The sequence below is a fragment of the Oryzias latipes genome, chromosome 9, assembly GCF_002234675.1.
Source record: "Oryzias latipes chromosome 9, ASM223467v1".
NCBI lineage: Eukaryota > Metazoa > Chordata > Actinopteri > Beloniformes > Adrianichthyidae > Oryzias > Oryzias latipes.
The window spans coordinates 29,461,070-29,482,527 of record NC_019867.2 but is presented as its reverse complement, the minus strand read 5'-3'; the positions used below and the strand labels follow the sequence as shown (position 1 = coordinate 29,482,527).

At 41.0% G+C, this 21,458-nt stretch overlaps 1 protein-coding gene across 1 annotated transcript in view; it reads left to right on the top strand.

Moving 5' to 3' along the window:
* Positions 1 to 9,478: 9,478 nt before the first annotated feature.
* The window catches only part of prdm6 (PR/SET domain 6), a 98,718-nt gene continuing 86,738 nt past the window's right edge, over positions 9,479 to 21,458 (top strand). Inside the window, exons 1-2 of the mRNA XM_023958809.1 lie at positions 9,479 to 9,795; positions 10,626 to 11,304. Coding sequence (XP_023814577.1) covers positions 10,638 to 11,304 — 667 coding nt within the window. The 5' untranslated portion in view covers positions 9,479 to 9,795; positions 10,626 to 10,637. The remainder of the gene's footprint in view (positions 9,796 to 10,625; positions 11,305 to 21,458) is intronic.

Sequence of the window (21,458 nt, the reverse complement as noted above, 5' to 3'; positions counted from 1 at the left end):
ACCTGCTTGTCATCCCCTGTATTTTCGCAGCTTTGCGTCTGACCTTGGGCTGGAACTTGGACTCTGTTTCCTGTTCTGCCTTCCGCCTCGACCCTTACCCTTCGTCGCCCGCATCTTCGTCCAAAACCTTGTGACTTAAACATTATTTTAAAGCTCAGACGATGCTTGTCCTTTTGTGAAATGTTTGATCAAAGGTGTAATTGTCATTTTATCTGGATTATGGTTTGACGTTTATTTGTGTTTATCTACCTCTTCTTTCTGGTAAACCATCCTAACTACCATGCTGCCAAAAATGCTAACTTGGTTGAAATTGAAGCTCAACTGAGGTTTGTGTGGAAACCATTAAAGATCCATGTCATTTAAACATACAGACATGGTGGATAGAAGGGGTTCAGAAATAGTATTTAGATCATAAAAGCTTTTTCCCTGAACTTTACTGGAATGTAAGATAAAAATCGAATGAAAGTTAGAAAATCCAAGTCATGAATGTGGTTATGTCTAATGTCTGATGCCGGTTCTTTACGCAGACGCAGATGCATCAGAGCAGAGGTGCATTAAACACCAACGAGGACGAAATCCGGCTGAAGAAGAGAATATAATCCCTGCTGAATACACGTCTATACAGATGAATTATAATAGTCAGCTCGCCGTGACCTTAACACATGCATGCACACACATCCACAAGTGCACACAGTTATTGGCCTCCTGTCAAAGCAGCCCGTCCATTCGTCTTTTCCTGCCTCCTTTTGCCCAATTAATTAAGCAGAAATGTAAACATTTTAATTGAATGTCAAACAGGACCTTAACGGCACGCTCATATGTAAATGAATGTGGCTCCGCTTTAAAGCTGCATGTACCAAGGTTACAGCGCTACACTCATGTGAGTGTGAGCAAGCTGCAGAGTGTAAATGAACTGCAAATGTTTCAATTGAATTACCGTCACTTGGGCGCTAACTAACCCTCCAGGATTTGAACCAATAAAGCCTCAATTAACCTGCAGTGGAAGCGAAGCCTTTGAGCCTTTGTAAAGTTCCCTTTACCAGTCCCGTCATTGATTTATGAGGGTGTGATGGAAAAAGAAACCCGCTGGTTTTGGTTCAGGATTTCAGAGTGCTGATTAGCTGATCATGACTAAAATGATTTCTGATGGAAAACTTCAGTTCATAGGATTCAAACAGGAAGAGTTTTTCCAGGACTTATAGCAGGAACGCTGTGTAGGTCCTCTTTCTTTACCACACTTAACATGTAATGATAATTTATGATTTAAAAAGTCTCTTTTGAAACTATTCTCCCAACTTGTTAATTATATATAAACTGCTGTGTTGATTTGAAAGGAATCCAACACGTCTGTTTGATGTTCCAACAAGGAACGGACCAAAGCAGCCTGTAGGAATGCCTAAAAGAACCTGAAGAACATTAAAACAAACCAAAATCACTATTATTTATATGCTAAAGGCTGTCAATGTCCAACAGGATGCATAAAAACACAGACAAATTGAGAACAAATATTTGTTCAGGAAATCTTCACCAGCTTAGGTGTGTTATTTGCCAAATGTTCACTCAATCACGATTAATAAAGTGAAAATCAAAGATGCTAAAAACTTAATGTATGTGTTGAAGCTGACAAGAAGCTTCATTGATTGAAATCAGCAAAACATGAATGTAATCTGTTTGCTGTCAGAGTCCCATAAAAATAAAAAAAAACTCAAAACAATGCTAAACTGCAAAAGAGGAAACAGACCATCCCAGCTTCCACACTGGATTACTGGAGTTTATTTATTAAATAAAAAACATAAATAAATCAAAACAGTGATTGAAAAAAATGTCAAATTAAATACAAATTTTAAAAAATTCGCTAAAAGAATGCAAGACAGTAGAAATGAATTCTGAAATGAAAATTTTCAATCAAACGGATTACTAAATAAAAATAAATCAGTAATGAACGATAGAAAAAAGCTAAACAAAATTCCCAAAATGCAAACTTAGCAAAATATTGCAGGTTTTGAATAAGTTTACTACTTTTAAATACTGCTTCTAAAGGTTAAACTAAAGCTGCGTTCACACTGATCGAAATTCGTGCGTCAAAGTCGCGTCCGCCGCCACTCCTCTAAAGAATCTTTGGTGGCGGCTGAACATGTTCGCCAGCGTTCAGTGTGAACGCAGCCTAATGCTAGAAACTGTTTAAACGGAATAACAAGCAAAATTAAATAAGAAAAAGAAAGTGACATAAATGAAAATAAACTAAATACCCCTGAATTATACACACATGATTAAACAAATGCATGTGTTAAAATTCCACTGCTTAAGATAGTTAGACTCATCATGCCTGGCTTTATTTTCAATTATACAAAAAATATTCTTCAATGTTCTTTCCTCTCAAGGTAATGTTTAATTAGGTGGAGTCTTAGGTGGAGAAATAACAACAGACAGCATGAAGAGGTTAAAAATAAAGGAAATGATGGACAGCCAAAGCTAAATTATCCAATGGGATCCACAAATTTAGCAGACAAAGAAGCAAAACCCTCTGGTTACTGCTTAAGAAAGATTTGTGTGGAAGATGGCGTGATATAAAGAAATCAGCAAGAGGAAATGGATTCATTTACTGTCAAAATAAAAGAGTTTAAAGCGAACATAATGGAAATGATATTGAAAAGAAAATGAAACAATAAAAGAGAATGGGGGGCTTGTCAAACCCAAATGATCATGGTGGGATTTCTGGTTAGTGTGACACAAAGCAGTTTCCTCCAGTAATTCCATAAAAAAAAACTGCATGAAGGTAAACCGAGCCTTTCTCCAAAGAATGAAAAAGGCAGTTTTCTTCAGTGTTGGCTGTGAGCTAAACATTCCTGATGTGAAGCTCCAGCAGCTGCAGCAGCTTCACCTGCAGGAGGACCAGCGTCTGCTAAATTAACTCTTGTTAAAACGGACTCAGTTTTTTTTCTTTCCCTGCAGCCGTCTAAATAATTAGCTTTTGTTGTAGAAAATGATGAATTTGGGCAGTTAATTTATTGATCGGTCGGCTCCTTTCAATGTGCTTTGCTTTGGAAAGCCATTAATCAATGCGTGAAAACACCTAATCCTCCTCCAGCTCTGCTTTTTCCTCTTCCTCATCGTGCTCCCTGTTGGAAAAAAGAGAAGATTCCTGCATGAGGAGAACTCATCAAATGGAGCATAAATTAGGATGGAAATTTAGAAAAAGATTTTAAAAAAATAAGTAAAAAGCATATGTTTTTCCTCTCAAAAGTGAAGTAAAGTACAAGATAATACCTATACAACAAAGGCAGTCGGAAACTATAAGAGACAAAAGTTTATTTTATTCTATTATTAAAAAATTTACAGAGGAATATATTGTTTTTTCTACACTATTGGGTGCACCAGCTGAAAAGTCAATGAATGCCCATTTTTGAACTTATGTCTTCTCTAAGGCACAAAAGGATCAGAGATACATGTCAGTCAGTCAGACTTTATTGACCGCATTCACATTAACAGTAGAACTTCTTTGTGACACGCCACACAGTAATCACGTTAACATATTTACTGGGGGGGCGATTCAGCCATATATCCCGATATTTCATTTGGTGATTTAAAATGCTGTCAAGATGATATTTGTTTCATCATGTTTAAGCGTCCTTTAGGATGTGACTTTGGTTTTCCACACCGAGCCTCTTTGAGTAGCTCCTCACCGCACCGATGCAACAGCGAGATCTTGTGATGATCACTTTGTGTTAAATGTTTGGTCAGCGGTAAAATAAACCTTTGTATGTTGCGATGCTTAACGTTGTGATCGTTGAAAAAAATGGGAATTTTACCATTTTTTTACGATGAAAAGTGTATTAATATTCAGGTAGATGTTCATACTCTATGATACAGTATCACAACATCTATTGCGGGACATGTATGGCAATACGTATCATATCGCCAGACTCTTGCCAATGAGCCCTACTATTTACAATCCCAGTAGGCTAACCCCCAACATTGACTGCAAGGCGTGAAAAACAGACTTGTACAGCTAAAACCAAAGTAACTGTGACTATGCTTACTCCCAACCTTGTCAGAAACACGTAAAAAACAGTTTGATTTAACTACATGTTAGCCACATTAGTGTATTCACAATCACACTGATCCAATCATTTTGACGCAGCGTCGTCTTCCTCTCAAAATCACATCAATATCAGGTAAACATAACCAGAATTAATCCACATATAAGTTGCTTTGAATTATGAAGCACTCCGATGTTTTTTGATAAAACTGAAGCCTTTTAAGTACTTCTTATTGGTATAATTTACTAAATATACATGAAAACGTTATGACTAGTGAGCCTGATTTCCTTACTTTTATTAAATTCACCTGAAACTCTGACTGCCGAACACTCCACTGTTTTGATAATATAAATAAACTGAAGCTGACGACATTTGAGCCAAAGCCTGGTCCATTTGGCTGAGGGGTTTTCTTTACTGGACACAGTTGAGAATCGGGGCCTGACCGGCAGAGGTGAGCCTGACCATGGTTCCCGTGACCCTGGATGAGTAAGGATTGGTACGTGGTCCTCCAAGGTTCAGAGACATGTCCTGTGTCGTGTGATGATTACTTAAACATTATGGCTAAAAACCACAATGAAGGGCACATGTTCTGTAGGACTGATCATATTGGAAAACAGAAAATAAACTTCAATATAGGTTACCCACTAGTTCTGTTTCTTTCCTTTTACTGATAAACCAGCAGATGATTTTAAGACAAAAACTGCAGCTGTGTGTTCACATTAACGATGCAAAGATTCACTTTCCCCCAACTTGGTTCAAACCTCAATTTTTGTTTTTTGTTTCGATATAATAATAATACTGGATTGGATTTATCTGCTTTTTTCCAGACGCTCAAAGCGCTTACAGTGTTTCATTCACTCCTCATTCATACTTGGTTGACGGTAAGCTATTGTTGTAGCCACAGCTGCCCTGGGGCAGACTGACAGAGGCGTGGCTTACCATCAGTGGGACATTCATACACATTCACACACCAGTGGAGCCGCACTGGAGGCAAGGAGGGTGAAGTGTCTTGCCCAAGGACATAACGACAGTTGGCTAGGGGGGTGCGGGGATTGAACCGCCGACCCTTCGATCATTGGACAACCGGCTCAACCGCCTGAGCCACTGCCACCCTATATGATTTGTGTGATTTGTATATGATTTGTGTTTACCAAACAAAAACAAAAAATCACAATCTTTTTTTTTTAGCTAAAGATTGGGTAACAAAGATGAAAAACCTTTTCTGTTGGCATATACTAAGCCTGGTGTGGTGTAAGTAAGGCCTTCGAAGTGTGCATTATCACTTTTTAACGCACGCAGTGGAAGCCTGAACCGTCCGGCGCAAGGCAGAGGACGGTTGCTTCCTCTAACTGGAAGAGGTTTGGTTCCTGCCATCCTGGCTGGTGTAGGGCCCATATCTTTAGCCCTTCTGGCAGGCTTGAGAGACATGTGACTGAAAAGTGGGCACACCACCGTCCACTGGACGGGGTGTGAGAAAGCATGGTGTCCATGTCAAAGCATGGAAAACAGTGGACCGTTTTCATTGGTAAAAATCCAGAAATGTTGCTGTGCTTTAGAACGACACAGATTGCTCCCTGAGACGGTTGGGTGCCAGCAAGAACAAACGCCATCAAAGGAAATAAGTTATGGATGGACAGATGCTCCAGTGGTGATGGTCAGCTCTAACCAAAAACTTTACAAAGAAGGGATTTCAAACCCCTTTATTGGTAAACATGTTTCTATATTCAGTCACAGAGCTGCACAAAATTACAGCTGACAGCCTTTAAGATGAAACAAACTAAAACCACTGGAAGACTGAAAAGCTGAACTACCAACCCCAAGACTCACTGCTGATTAGCATCAACGCTTTGCTCATTTTGCAGCCAATCGGTGGTTCTGTTGCAGCACTGCATTCCTGAGTGCTGAAAAAGTCACTCCAAGCTGACAAGAGTTCATTTTCAGACACTTATGTTTGTGTTTTTATTCGTTATCAATCTGCCAGAGGTCCCGAGGATGACAAATGAGGCCTGTCAGGGCGACGCCAGCCTCAACAACACACACATGTAGCTACAGTCTCTGAGATGGCGCTCTTATCCACACACACACAGGCAGTGGTCTGTGTGTGTGTGTGTGTGTGTGCAGCAGACGGGTGGGAACAGTTAGGGTCGTGGATAACAAGTCAGACCCAAAACACAATGAGTTTAGCTAAAACCTGTCTTATCTGCACACGCAAACACACACACACACTCAAACACGCTAAATGAACATGAATAAGGTGAGCTGGCTGCCTTCAGGAAGAAAGAATAATAAATGCTGTAACAACTCTAATCTCTGATTAGAACAAAGAGCAGCTTCACGCTCTCAGAGAACAAACTGATGAAGGTTAAACCTGCATGCCTCAGCACAGAGTGGAAAGAGTTTTACAGCATCCAGTCATCCGGTGTTTCAATGTTCTCTCCATCCGTGAAACCAGAAAACATGGCAGGAAGTGAGAAAACTAACAGAGCTGTTGCATCAAGCTGGTTTATGAAGGAACAAAGCAGATGGTTGTTGTGGTCCATCTGAAACCGAAGCAAAGCGTCTTCAGCACAGATTGACCTACAATTTAGAAATAGCAAACATCAAAAACCAGGGAATTACCAAATATTTGTAATTGACATCAAATTTTGTCCTTAAGAAAATCTCCCTATTAAAGAGCGGATAACAGATAAAGGACAACAAATTTGCCTGTTACCATGGTCACTTGAAAAATGTGATAACTCAAAAACTTAGGTACAGGTCAGATGTTTGAGGTTCATGTAAAAAGGTTCAAAGTACAAGAACAAAAAACGGGCCAGAAGAAACAACCTTCTCAGATAATGCAAGTATGTTTTCATATTACATTTTAATGTGAGAGTAATGATGCTTCAGTCTTAGTTATTTCTCAAGGTGAGAAAGCTTACCTAAAGTTCAGGTAAGCTTTCTCACCTTGGAAACAAAGAGGACTCTCTGTGGAAACAAACTGTGTCATGAACAATAACTGATGTCTTTTACTTTGAATGAACCTTAAGAAACTCTGATTTCAATTCTTTTCATCTATACGAGGGCATGAAGGGTTTTTTCATGTCTTTAAGTTTTCCACCATCAACACAGAAAAGATAAGATAAAAGGCCTTTATTATTGTCCAAAAAAAACCTCCAGACATAATAGTATAAATACATACATATCGCCTCGTTTCCACTGAGCATTTACGATTTGGTACGGTCCAGTCCGATACTTTGAGTGTTTTCATTATAAAATGGAAAATTCTTTGTATAATTTTTTTTATTTGTTAGAAGTCCTGCAACTATGCATTTTTCATTAAAGTTTGAGCTTTTAAGGCTGCCTGTTTCTCTTATTTAACAACTACAAATGATGCATATATATAAATAAAATACATATTTATTTCGATATATATTTATATATATGTATAAATATTTAAAAACACAAATATATATAAATTATATAAAAGCTACTTAGATGCCACTAAAGTCTATAGAAAGCATTATCATGCGGGCGCAGACGACCTCACCAAGATGGCGTCGCGCTTCGCCACCGTCGGCCAGGCTTCCCAAGCGGGCGCGTCTCCTCCGATAGAACTCATTGGGCAGAGCTACTGTTGCAACCCGTTGATTGGCTGAAGGTCATTAGGACTAAAGGAAGCTCCAAGAAAGCAGCTGTGTTCCTATTGCCGCCGCAGGTTGCAGAGTAGAGTGGGGTTGGTGGAGGGGGTGGAGCGGTGGTTGCGTGGTGATCTCTGGGCTGCTTGAGTCGGGTGCCGGCCCTGGCCTCGTCCTTGGCCCGCGTCTCACTGTCCGGCGCCCGGTGGCCCCCATGGCTGCCGCCTGGTACGGCGAAGCACGCCTGTCCTGTGGCCTGGGGGCCCAGACGCCGGGTTCACCTATGCCTCCTGGCCCTGCGCCAAGCTGGGTGGGTGCCCCCCCCCCCCCCCCCCGTGCCCCCCCCCCCTTCCGGGCTGCATGGTTCCTGTCGTCGGGGGTGCTCCTGGCCTGGGGGTCTCTACCCCCCTACCTAGTCTCTCCTAGTCTGGCTGGGTAGGATCTGGTTCCCCTTATGAACACAAGGTTCACTTCGGCAGCGTGCATGTATCTCCACCCCCACGTGCACACTGCCACACTGCTCCCTTTCTGCTTCATCCCCCTTCCTAACCCACAGTGTATTGATGGACAGATGTCTTCCGCTCATCTTCGTGTCAAAATTTCACCTTTGATGTAATATTTGTCTTTCCAGCAAATCTGGTATAATTGTTACACAGCTTAAAAAAATAACTTATTCAAATCAGCGCTTGTATCCCCCACTCTCTCCACCTTTCTGCCTTTTATTCTCTTCCAACCCCCCTCTCACATTCTTCCCCTCTTTTTCCCCACGCACACTAAATGTAACAAACAAAAAAAAAATTATTTTTTTATAACTTTTTTTTTAGCTTTTAGGTGTATTGTAATGTTATGTCCTCACAAAGACATCCGCAAAGTGGTATTTTAATCTGTTCAAGTGTTTCTGATTATTCCTTTAAAAACTCCCAGCCCCTCCCAATCCACGAACAACTGGTTCCTCACATTGTGACATCACAAAGTGAGGAACAGCCCCTTCCAGGAAGAGCCCCCAGGCTAACACACATGCCCACTTTCTCCCTAGAGCTAACGGTGATCGGCTAAACGTTTTAACTTATATGCACAATTTTCACATCTATCTTTGTAAAAATTTGGGTGTTTGTGTTCGTAGGCGATACACAAACCCGTTGCCGAGGCCAACTCTAGGTTGACGCCATGAAAATAGGCGGCACCCTCAGAGATCAAGTCATCTTACTTCCAGGTAGGAGAAGTAATTTTTAGAAGTAACATTTAAAGAGAAATAATAAAAGTGTGCCAAAGGGAATATATTATCACATATATGAGCATAGTTTACTCTGAAATGCTTAAGAAAATCATGATAGATCCTTAAGAATGTGTAGTTTACCCCCTGAATTTGAACAACAAAAATCAAAATGTAAGTGCTGCTTCTCCTCAGTTTCTGCTGTTTCACCTGGGGAGGCTGGATTCTGGATGAAGACCTGAAAGAACACCTGCAGAAGAATCGCACTCCTGACATGTGAAGTTGTGGAAAGTTCCTGGACTTGGACTGCTGCTCTGTGTGTGTTTTGGACGGTTTGCACTGTGGCAGACTGTGTTTCTGCAGTTTGACCTTCTGATCTTTAAATGAGGAAGAAACGCGCGAGGATGTCCGGACGAGACGCATCTGAGACACAGAAACAAGAAATGTGGTTTGGAAGAAAAGAGAAACGAAGGTGAGAGTGGAGAAAGCCCGGGAGGGAGGGTGAGAGGAGGGGACGGGGGCACGTGAATGGAGGGGCGCGGGGGGGGGATGCGTTCGCGCGGCTGCCGCTCCGCCACTTTCGGCTTCAGAGCCGCGCAGGACGCAGAGGAGAGCCGCTCCCCGCCGAGGAGCACCACAGCCCGGCGGAGGGAGCCCGCGTGCACCGCCTCAGGACTCTGGACCAGAGCGCGAGCCTGTTCTCGGAAACTTCCGCACAAGAGGAGCAAAGATCCGGGAAACAGCGGAAAGCCCGCGCGCGCCTGCCCGCACACGGCTGCCTGAGCGGGGACACGCGCGGCGCCGTAGACCCCGGGCACGGCTGGACTTTAACGGACCGTCTGCGCTCCTACTGAACCCATTTTTACAAAGGAAAACTTTTTCCTGTGGGGTTCATCCGTGCTGAGAACTTCCCAGAAGACCACACGTGAGTGCGCGCGCGCCCTTCTCCTTTTCGCTTTGGTGCGTTTTTGTGCGCAAAACTCGATTCATTCAGCGCAGAAGAAATGAATGCAGGCGATTTAAGAGAGAAAAACACAATCATTAGCAGGAAGACCTCAAATTTAAGGAATAATAATAAACATAACAAGAAAAGAATAAAATAAAAGTACAGTTTAACCGTTTTTGCGGAGTTTTATTAAAACAAACCATTATAATGTTTCTCACGGTTATAAAAAATACATTTGGAAACTTTACAGTCATTACATTTTGTATTAATATTGACCGTAAAAAAATCCCCCAAACGAAAAGAATCAAATATAAGGTCATCATCTCGTTTAAGAACTAAAAAGCAAAAATGCAGAAATAATTTTAAATAAATCGTTTTTATCTATGATACGTTTTTATTCTTCAAATAAAAATTGCAAAGTTTCATCTTGAGCATCACAGAAATGATGGATGTGCGTCATGTCTACCGAACTGTAGGCCTACTTCAGAGCAGAAAACTTTATTTAAACACTATTTTAAATAAATTACAAAAAAGGTATAAATCAACATGAAAGATTCGATGGGAATTAAAGGAACATTGATGATGAAGGTGTGAGCTTCAGTGTTCTGGCTCGGCTTCCCTTCTCAGATGTTCTTCATCCTTCAGATGAAATTCAGATCAAACTTTGACCAACATTTTTCACTCAGACGTGATTTTGTTGGATTGCATTTTCAAATCTTCAGTTTGAATCTGGTTAAACTCAGTTCTTCTCTGTAGTTGATTTTTCTGATGTTTCTCGGAGTGACTCTGTGATGTCCCGTCCTCTGCAGTGACAGGCCGCCATGCTGAAGCCGGGCGACGCCAGCGGCTCGGCCTTCCTGAAGGTGGACCCGTCCTACCTGCAGCACTGGCAGCAGCTCTTCCCCCAGGCTCAGCTGAAGGCGCCTCTGGCCCCGCATCTCCCTCCACCTGACCGCCTCTCCATCCCCGTGGACGCCCTGCGCCAGACCCGTCTGCACAGCCACCTCCTGCCCCCCCCTCACTGCACGTCCAGCTCTTCTTCCTCCACGTCCTCCTCCTCCTCAGCAGCTTCCTCTTCGTCCTCCTCCGTCTCCATCTGCACCTCCTCCGGCCTCCCCCAGCTCCCCGTCCCACAGCAGATTGCGCTCTTCGGGCAGGCATTGGCACCCGTGTGCACCGGGCCTGTAGGACCCGCCGGAGGTGGTGGAGGGGGGGCAGGAGACCTGGTGGTGGTGCCCCCAGAGAGCCAGCAGGGGCCTGGCCCCGCAGCAGGGCTCGTCCATCAGGCCAAAGAGCTGAGCTGCGGGGGGGTGGGGGTGGTGTCGTCCAGCGTAAAGAGCGGCAGCGGGGGAGGGGGCAGCGAGGAGGGGGTCAAAGGCGCAGAGGCCGGCTTTAAGTTGACGTCGGAGGAGCTGGATTTCTACCTGTACGGGCAGCAGAGGATGGAGATCATCCCGCTGAGCAGCCAGGCGGGGGAGCTCAGCAGCCGTACGTGCACACGCACACACACACACACACTCAGTCTGCAGGGACACTCGCTTTGATCTGTGTAGTGCAGTGACCTCTGACCTCTGCACGCGCCCCCGTCTCTGCTTCTACACATTTATCAGGTTTTCTGTCATTTCGGAAAGCCAGAATGAAAAATGAGTTTTAAATGAAACTTTTAAAACTTTTTTATTCAGACTTTTGCAAATATATAGCAGCTTTTTTGTTAAGCCTCCACAAACGGTGCCTTTAAATGATTAACCCATCTTAGATTTTAGTCTCCATAATGTTGTTTAAGTTGTAAAAATACAAATAGAATTCCTTTGTTTTAGTTTCAAAAAATATTCCGAAATTAATTTTCTGATAAACAGAAAATCTATTTTTAATTGATGATTTTTTTTTTAAATTAATGGATAAATTATTCCAAAACACATTTGTATTTAAATTAAGTTAGCTTCAAAATAAAAAATAAAAAACAGAGAATAATATTTGATGAAATCATTTAACGAACCAATTTATATAAATTCAAAAAAATTTAACGCTTTAACTAAACACTTTTTTGCTGGAATAATTTATTTAAATATTTAAGTTCAAAACCTTCAAATTAAGTATTTTAAAGGTTCATTTTCTGAGGATCTGGAGGACAGTAAGTGAGGCTGATGCTGCTTTGATGTGTGTGTGTGTGTGTGTTTGTGTGTGTGTGTGTGTGTGTGGTGAGGGCGGGGTCAGAGGTCAGCTGCAGGCTTGTTCATCTTCACCATTGACCAGATTCATATTTTTGATTTCCTTTTTTTTATTTAAAAACAAAAATGAGATCGGGTGATTTATTGAAAGTTTAGATATTTTTTTAAATAAAAAGGTGATCAAAACTCAGTTTAACTGCGTGATTAAAGCGCATCATTTTTATTTGATCGTTTTGAACAGCTGGACTTTTTGCGCGCGCGTGAGTTGGCGCCGCGCGGCTCTTTTCCAAAAGGCAGATACACGCCTCCGCGTGGTTGACTGGCACGTGTCGCCGCCTTTGATATCTGCGTTTCATCCTTATCGTATATTTATATACATGTATGTATGTATGTGTGTGTTTGTGTGTTTATTTTGTGTTAAAATATTGTTTAATGTAATTGAAGTCTGAAAAAAACGTTTTTAATTAAGAAGAAATAACTAATAATTTCGTTTTTTAAGTTTCTCTTTCGTTCAGTATTTTTGACAAATCGAAACATTTACTTCACCAATCGAAATGTTCGTATTGATAAATAAATATTTTCTACAATCATAGTTTTAACTCGAACCAAATTCATTTTTGGTTTGTTTTGTCTTCCGCTCTCGGCCGCGCCTCGTGTCCAGAACGGCACCGTGAGCGTGCGCGCGCACGCATGCGGGGTGATAAAACGGCCCATCAGCAGTAATCCGAGTCGATACGCGCCGGCAGCCGATGAGGGATGGGGGGACAAGCAGGAATTAATTGCCGTATATAGTTTTGTGTTTGTGCGGGGAGGGGGCGGGGGTCGGAGGGCCCATCGATCCAGCGGCCCGCGCGCTATTTATCATTCCAACACGCGCACGGAGGAGCAGATAAAGCAGTCATACTCTAATGCGCGTCACTGTCTTCACAGCTATTATTATATGAATATGATAATTATTGTTTCACGGAAGAAAGTTTTTGATATTTAATCAACGTATTTATATTTATTAAAGAAATTATTGATCATTAAAAATCGCTGTTTAATTTTGTTATTCTGCAGTTCGAAAAACAATGTTTTCATGTCAAACATTAATGAACGAAATCAATATTTAATGTGTTTATATTTTTTTAATTGATTTATTTATTTGCTATTTGTTTTATTGATTCAATAATTAAAAAGCTTTTAAAATATAATACAACTATGTTTTTTAACAATAATAACTGTTCAATAGACATCAAGGACATGTAAAACTTTGTAATAATTGACCTGAAGATTGAAGGGTTCTTGAAGTGTTTGTGTCATGAAGATTCTGACGGCTTCCAGCTGATCCGGCTCAGATCCAGACAGAATAACTTCACCCAAAAATTCCTAAAAAAGAAAATCTTTTTATCTTTGTCTGTAGCAGCTCAGTTGAGAGAAACCAACACTGTAGAAAGGTGTGAAGTGAAGCGCCAGACGCAGCTTCTGATTTTATGTTAAAGGAAAAAGACTTTTCAGAGGTTGGTTGGTAGGGTCAGAACTTCCCGTCAGTTCTGCAGCCTCTCTGAGCGAAGCAGCCGTAGGACATAGTCAGACGTTAAGATCCGGATAAATGCTGGCAGGAATCTGGACGTGTGCGCAGCCGGAGCCGCTATCGGTCTGAGCAAACGATACAAACGCCGCGGCGCCACTGACTCACACTTTCCCTGAATCTGAAAAGGGTTTGTGGACTCATGCGCCAAACTCTGTCCTGAATCGGCCCTGATTCTGTCCTGACTTGGTCCTGACTGTCCTTGTTCTGTCCCATGTCTGTCCTGACTGTCCCGATTATGTCCTGAAACTCTCCTGATTGTCCTGACTCTGCCCTTACAGTCTTGATTCTGTCCCGAATGTCCTGATTCTTGCCTGATTCTGTCACGACTCTGTCCTGATTTTGTCCTTACTCTGCCATGACTCTGTCCTTACTGTCCTGACTCTGTCTTGAGTCTGTCCTGACTCTGTCCTGGCTCTGTCCCATGTCTGTCCTGACTGTCCTGAGTCTGTTCTGAGTCTGTGCTGATTCTCTCCTGATTGTGTCGTGGTTCTGTCCTGTCTCTGTCCTGACTCTAACATGACTATGTCTCAATACTGTCCTAATTCTGTCTTGACAATATCCTGATTCTGTCCTGGCTCTAGGATTCCCGACAGACAAGTATTTTATCGGCTCGACTGAAGGTCTAAAGCTTTCGGCACGGAACAACAAAAGCATGCACTAATCAAACATACAGAGAGGAATATTCATTTGTTCGTTCGTTCGTTCGTTCGTCCGTTCGTTCGTCCCTCCGTTCGTTCGTTCGTTCGTTCGTTCGTTCGTTCGTTCGTTCATTCATTCATTCATTCATTCATTCATTCATTCATCATCTTCTTTTGATTTGATTTGATTTGAAATGGTTTATTTCAAGCAATCAAAATAGAAATAATACACAAAAACAATATAATCATCAGTTATACATTCATACAGTAACTAATCAAACTTAGGATAATTAGACATAATTAATAAATATTGCTTGAAAGGGAGTGGAAGGAAGTGAACTTATATAATCCCACCCCGTTATACTATAACCATTTTATTACATGATTTATCAATATCCGGTTCCTAGGTTTTATCAGACAGAATTAACAATCATAAGGTATCAATAAAGCACTTGCCAAAGATGAATTACTTAAGTACTACGTCAAAAATAACTATTTTAGAAATCAACATGGCAAATGCAACATCTGGAATATATGCAAATTATGTTGCTTTTAAAAGTCATTCATATGCTTTAAAACATAATACTATATCAGTAAAATAGACACAACACTGTTTCAGGAATTTTCATAGCAAAATTTCATCAAGTATCAAAAGTTAAAAACATGTGCAAAGTTATGCTACATTAGGAAAGATTTTTGAATCAATTTATCAATTTTAGGGGCTAGTGAAGTAATATCATCAAAAGTCAATCAATTTAACAATTTTCAAAAGTGATTAATCATTTGTTTTACTCTTTTTATATTTTTTTTGGTATTTTTATTTTATTTTTTTTATATAATAAAGTAATGCTGTAGGGGAAAAATAAAAAGGGTCCATAAACTGTCGAATTGTCCAAGGTTGGCATTTCTTCTTTTACTGATAACAGCCGATTTTCTTGGTTTAAACAGTTAATAGTTTTCTTCCATGTTATGTCTGCAGACATTAGATTCAGGTCCATATCCTTCTTCAGCTGATATCAGCTGCGGTGAATGTTGAGGTCAAGTTGTCTGCAGGTCAGAACTCTGCTGTTATTCAGGTTACGTCAGAAATACAGAGAAAGTGAGGAATCCAGGTGTCATATTTCTTGAAATTATTTGGCTTTTTGATTTATTACTCCACGTTGTTTCAGACAACCGTAATCAAGCACTTCTCAAAGTCCTTCATGGTGTTCACGACCAGAACCTTGGCCCGGTACTCTGGACCGAGTGGTTTGACGTGAATCCTGCAGCCTTTAACCCAAGTGTTCTCAATCTGCTTACACTTCCTGAGAAGCCGTGCATGTTTTGAGATTTCAGCATTCCTTCTTGTCAGATGGTCGTTCAGATAAACAGCAGATCCTCTGAGATTTTTGCGTTGATTCATCAGAGCTAGCTTGTGTTTGTGATTCACAAACCTGATGAGGATCGCTGGTTTATCCGTCTCCTTTCTCCTGGGGAGCAGGTGGCAGGTCTCCATGGTATTGAGATCCAGGGAAATCCCTTTAGATGTGAGAAATGAATGTATTTGCTGTTCCAGCGTCGCTGCACCAAACTCCGTATTAGAACTGCTAGCTACGCTAGCGCTAGCATTAGCAGTGCTTGCTCCTGCTGTCAGTTTCGCTCGAGGCTTGATTGGTACTCCAGTGAGAATGACATTATTCATCCTTACTTGCTGTTCCACATCGTCCAGTCTTCTCTCCAGAATCTCGACCCGGTTTTCTCGCTGCTCGTTTTGAGCCCGAAATCTTCGGAACTCTTCCATCATATCCCAGAGCGGTGTTAGCTTAGCCGACACTTGATCCATAAAACTTTTCAGTTTTTCTTGAATAATGTCAAGAGACTTTTTGAGATCTTCATATTCCTGGGGTTTCTTCGGGGGCATGGTCAGCTCTCTTTTTTGGAGAAAAATCAACTTTTTAAGTAATTTGAAGATAGTTGTATTCGCAGAGAGGCACGCCACGCGTCCTGCTGTATAACCCGGAACCGGAACCGGATCTTCTAAACCCGTTGTGTCCCTATCGGGGTCACTGGGCTGCTGGAGCCTATCCTGGCCACTCGTGGGCGAAGGCAGGGGACATCCTGGACGGGTCGCCAGTCTTTCTCAGGGCCAGAGAGGAACAGAATTTCATAAATTCCATTCGGATTCATTTGTGGTTAGAGCCCATGATGCACGTGTGATTCTCATGCACGTGTTGACCATGAAGCCTGATGTTCCAGCAGACATGAGAGAGTGGCGGACGCTCCAGCACAGCTCCACCAGCAGACAGGTTTTCTTGGTTAAAACTTCGGTGACATTAAATGTGTTAATCTCTTATATTACCAACCAAAGCAAAGGATCCTTTTTGTGAGTAAGACACAGTTTTGTGTATCATTTTGTGAATGTGAAGCAGTTTTGTGTTCAGGTGTGACTATGACGATGCTTTGTGTACTTTCTGTACTTTAATGCAGTTTACATTGTGTGTGAGTGTAAAGCATTTTTGTGTTTTTGTGTCACAGGGAGATACCGTTTCGATGATTGTGTGTGTGGGAAACCATTGTGTGTATATTATGTGTGAGTGGCATTTTTGTGTATTATGTGTACGTTTAAAGCAGTTTAGTAAATCGTGTGTTACAGTGAATTAGAGCATCTTTGTGTGTCTTTTTTTAAGTGTGAAGTCATTAGGTATTAGAAAGTGCAAAGCCGTTTTTGTGTGTCTATGTGTCAGTGTGAGGCAGTTTTGTGTTTAAATGTGAGTGTGAAGAAGCTTTGTGTACTTTGTGCAATCTGAAACAAATTTCAGTTTGTGTGTGAGCATTGGCTCTATAGTGTGTCAGAGGTTTAAAGCAAATTTGTGCATTGTGTACATTAATAGAGCAGTTTTGTGTATTTTTTGTAAGTGTAGAGACACTTTGTGTGATAGGTTTGTGTGTGAGTGAGTGAAGCCGCTGTGTGTATCAGTTGAGAGTGTGCAGCAGTCATTTGTGTTGTGTGTGAAAGTGAATATGTTTTGTGTAACTTCTGTGTTATAAAGTTTTTTTGTATTATTTGTGCTTGTGAAGCAGTTTTGTGTACTGTATGCAAATGTTAGGGGTGGCTGTGGTGCAGCGGTAGGGCGGTCGACCCATGATCGTAATATTGCAGGTTCAATTCCCACCTTGCACGCCCATGAGTCGATGCGTCCTTGGGCAAGACACCGAACCCCACCTTGCCTCTGGTGGTAGGCAGGCGCCTGTGTTTGGCAACGGAGCCGCCATCAGTGTGTGAATGTGTGTGGGACTGTGACTGTGACTTTGGGCCTTGTAGGTAAAAAAAGCGCTATATAAGTATACGCCTTTTAGTGTGTGTATCCTTTTAAAAGTGTTAAGTAGTTCTGTGTATGTTGTGTATTATTGTGTGGTATAAAGCAACTGTGCGTATTGTTTTTGAATAAGAATAGTGTCTAGTAGTTCTATGTGTTGTGTGTGTACAGCTGTTTTTTTTGTTCTGTGGGATTGTAAAGCAATTTTGACAGTTTTGTGTATTTTTGTGTAGTGTTAAGAAGTTTTCGTGTTCATGGATAAGTGTGAAGACGTTTTTTTGTGGAGTCATACAGTGTTATTTACGTGTTTGTGAGTCGGAACCTGTTTTGTGTGCTTTTCTAGCACGGGTGTGTATAATTGTGTGTTTTGTGTTCTGTGTTGTTGTTCTCTCAGAAGTGTTTTTGGCTGTTTGCTTTCTGAGTTTGTTGTTGCTGTTCTCTTACAGGTGTGTCGTGTGTGTAATTGTGATTTTTGTTTCTGTTCTCTTACAGGTGAGAGTAGTTGTATTTTTTGCATTACATGTTCCTTTTCTCTCAAATGTGGTTGTAGTTCTGTTTTGTGTTGCTCCTCTCACAGGTGTGTGTAGTTGTGTGCTTTGTGTATTCTGTGTTGCTGTTACCAAACAGGTTTGTGTTGTTGTGTTTCTTGTGTCCTTTTGTCTCTGTGTTGCTGCTCTAGCACAGATGTGCGTAGTTATGTGGTTTTTTTTTGTTGCTGTTCTCTCACATGTGTGTGTAATTGTGCGTTTTACATGTTTCTGTTCTCTCAGTACTGTATGTAGTTGTGTGCTTTGTGTTCCATGTTGTTATTCCCTCGCAAGTGTGTTTAGTTGTGTGCTTTTTGTGTGTTGATGTTCTCTCACAGGTGTATGGTGTGTGTAGTTGTCTGTTTCTTGTCGCTGTTCTCTTGCAGGTGTGTGTAGTTGTGTGCTTTTTGTGTGTAGATGTTCTCTCACAGGTGTATGGTGTGTGTAGTTGTCTGTTTCTTGTCGCTGTTCTCTTGCAGGTGTGTGTAGTTGTGTGCTTTTTGTGTGTAGATGTTCTCTCACAGGTGTATGGTGTGTGTAGTTGTCTGTTTCTTGTCGCTGTTCTCATGCAGGTGTGTGTAGTTGTGTGCCTTTTGTGTGTTGATGTTCTCTCACAGGTGTATGGTGTGTGTAGTTGTCTGTTTCTTGTCGCTGCTCTCTCGCAGGTGTGTTTAGTAGTGTGTATTTTGTGTTGCTGTTACCTTACAGGTTTTTGTAGTTGTGTGTTTCTTGTGTCTTTTTGTGTCTGTGTAACTGTTCTAGCACAGGTGTGTATAGTTATGTGTTTTCCATGTCAGCATTGTGTAGTTGTGTGTTTGTTATATTCCGTTTTGCTGTTCTCGCACGTTTGTGGATTTCTGCGTTTCTTTATTCGTTTTGTGTCTGTGATGTGTTACTGTTTTTGCAGGGGTGTGTGTAGTTTTGTAGTTGTAGTTTTTGACGTGGTCTCTGCTGGAGGAGCCACAGAAAATCCTTCTCTTCTTCAGTCATCTTCCATGCATTAGTGGCATCTGCCTCATCTGCTTCATTTGCTTCGTTTGCTTCATTTGCTTTGTTTGCTTTATCTGCTTCATTTGCTGCTTTTCTGGTTTTGCTACTTCATAAACGACCATAATGTGCTTTAATGTTCATTAATCCATCATGCTGTAAAAGTAGCTATCACCCTCTTATTTTGGGAAAGTCAGAAAAACCCTGTTAGCGTCCGTTCCCGCTCAGCCTGTGGGAGTTTTCCGGCCCGATAATAATCTCTATTATGTTGCTGCAGTCAATTAACATCCATTACTGTCAGACTGCATCTCTGAGTAAATGTTGACGCTCGCTAATTCCCAGCAATACGCTTCTCGCCACATTTAGTCTGGAAAAACACAGAAGTTGGACTTCAGCGTGGAAACAGAAACTTTTTTCCCTTCACTTTCAGTTTTTCTTTGAGTTTGAGGGACGATAACGTTTTGCAAAGGTTTGAACGGATTCTGAGGAAAGAAAGAAAAAGCTAAGCTCAGGGTTCAGCTGATGCGGTGAAGAATCACGCCGTTGAAGCAGCAGATTGATCACACGGAGGTCAAAAAATACAGGTACAGAAAACTAAAATGAAAACCGTCAATGCTTCCTGAAAGAGGCTTCAGATAAGAACAAGTCAAAAACAACAATCCGATGATCAGAAATATTTAGAAAACATACACGCCTAGAACTTGACACTTGATTTCAAGCATTCTGGTCAAGCGTACCAGGACCAAGGTGGGGTTCTGTGTCTCCAACACTTTAGCACAAAGGCAGGCAAGGTGGGAACTTAACCTGTAAGCAATCGGGGGTCAACCTGAAGACTGCCCCACAGCTGCCTCATACCTTTACTTTTGCTCTTTTCTGTCTTCTCTGTTCCTGGAAGTTTTTCAAACCCCATAAAAACTTTGATCTAAGAACTTGATCAAACCTGGAAAAATCAAACTTATTCCAGCTTAGCACACATTGGTCACTTTCACCTCTATATTTAGATTTTAAAATGCCTCCTGGTAGACCTGCAAATTTTATATTGCAAATTTATCGTTATTGCGATATCAAGCTGTGCATTACCCATATCGCAAAAGATAAATGGTCCCCTTAAATGTGCTAAAACAATTTTATAGCAGCTTGAATTATTGAACAAATCAAAGAAATCCCTTTCTTTGATTTCTCCATCCGATTTGACCAATTGGATGGAGCCCTTTTATGTTCACCTCCTATGTAGACCAGGGTCATTTGGAGTGTAATTTAATTTTGACTCTTATTTAAATTAAACTGATCCAGTGAAATAGAAAAGGTGTTTTTGGTTGTTTTGCTATTTGTTCATTTGTTCATGTGGATGTTTTATTCTGTTTTTCTTATTTTAACCTTGTACAGAGACCTTGGGTGACTTGAAAGGCGCTTGAAATAAAATTTATTATTATTATTATTATGTATCGCTAGTTATATCGTCATGGCAATATTGATCACCACTATTGCACATCAAATGGATCTTTTTCAAAACCGTATATTTTCAGGTGCTCCTGATTCACCATGATTTGAAGAAGGAAATACTCAGAAATATCATTTTAAACTTAATTTTTTTAATAAATGTCCTCCATTATCAGAAAAATGTCAAAAACACCTCAACACGCTTTTCATTGGCGTGGGTTCAAGCCCCACTATCTCTAGTGTTACACCTGCTTTTACCACTTTTCTCAGCTTTGTAACAATATTTAGATTTTGAAGCGTCTTTACTTTTCTTTTGAACCTCATGACTTCATCAAACATTTTGCTCTTTGTGGTATTTGTCTCCACTTCCAGACATTCTCTAAAAACTCTGTTATCGGCTGAATCATTGATGAACTTCGTCAGCTCTCAGGCTTTTGAATTATTTCAAGTCTGCATTAGAATTTTACGTTTTTATTTTTACAAATGTTTTAGGTTAAAATGACACCAAGTTCATAAATATATAAGCGATCATCTGCAAAGAGTCTAATAATCTTAGTGAGTTTTGTACCAAAGCTGCCTCCTGATGTTTGTTTGTTCCACCTGAAATCTTTGCTGGTGAACCTCTAGGAGCAAAGGTGAAAGGTCATCATTGATAGCAGAGAACCCTTACCAGATGATTGCTCTTTAAGGCGGTGTAACACAGCCACTATGTACTTTTTGTGCATTTTCCACGTCTGAAATGTCATTATTTCGTGATACATGTAAAGTGTTTGTTGCGTTCGTTGATGTCTGCAGATGTCTGTCGAGGTTTTTGCCTGACGGGTCTTTACGTGAATTCAGTTTTCAGCTGTTCAAAATTTTGGTTGGTTGAGAATCACGCAGTTTACGCGTATTTTACATAGTTTATGCGCATTTATTATGTAAATCTTATGCAATTGTGCATGATTTTTGCGAGATACGTAAATTTGTGGCTTTCCATAACCGCTCCACGTTTGTTTAATGGACTTTTCATG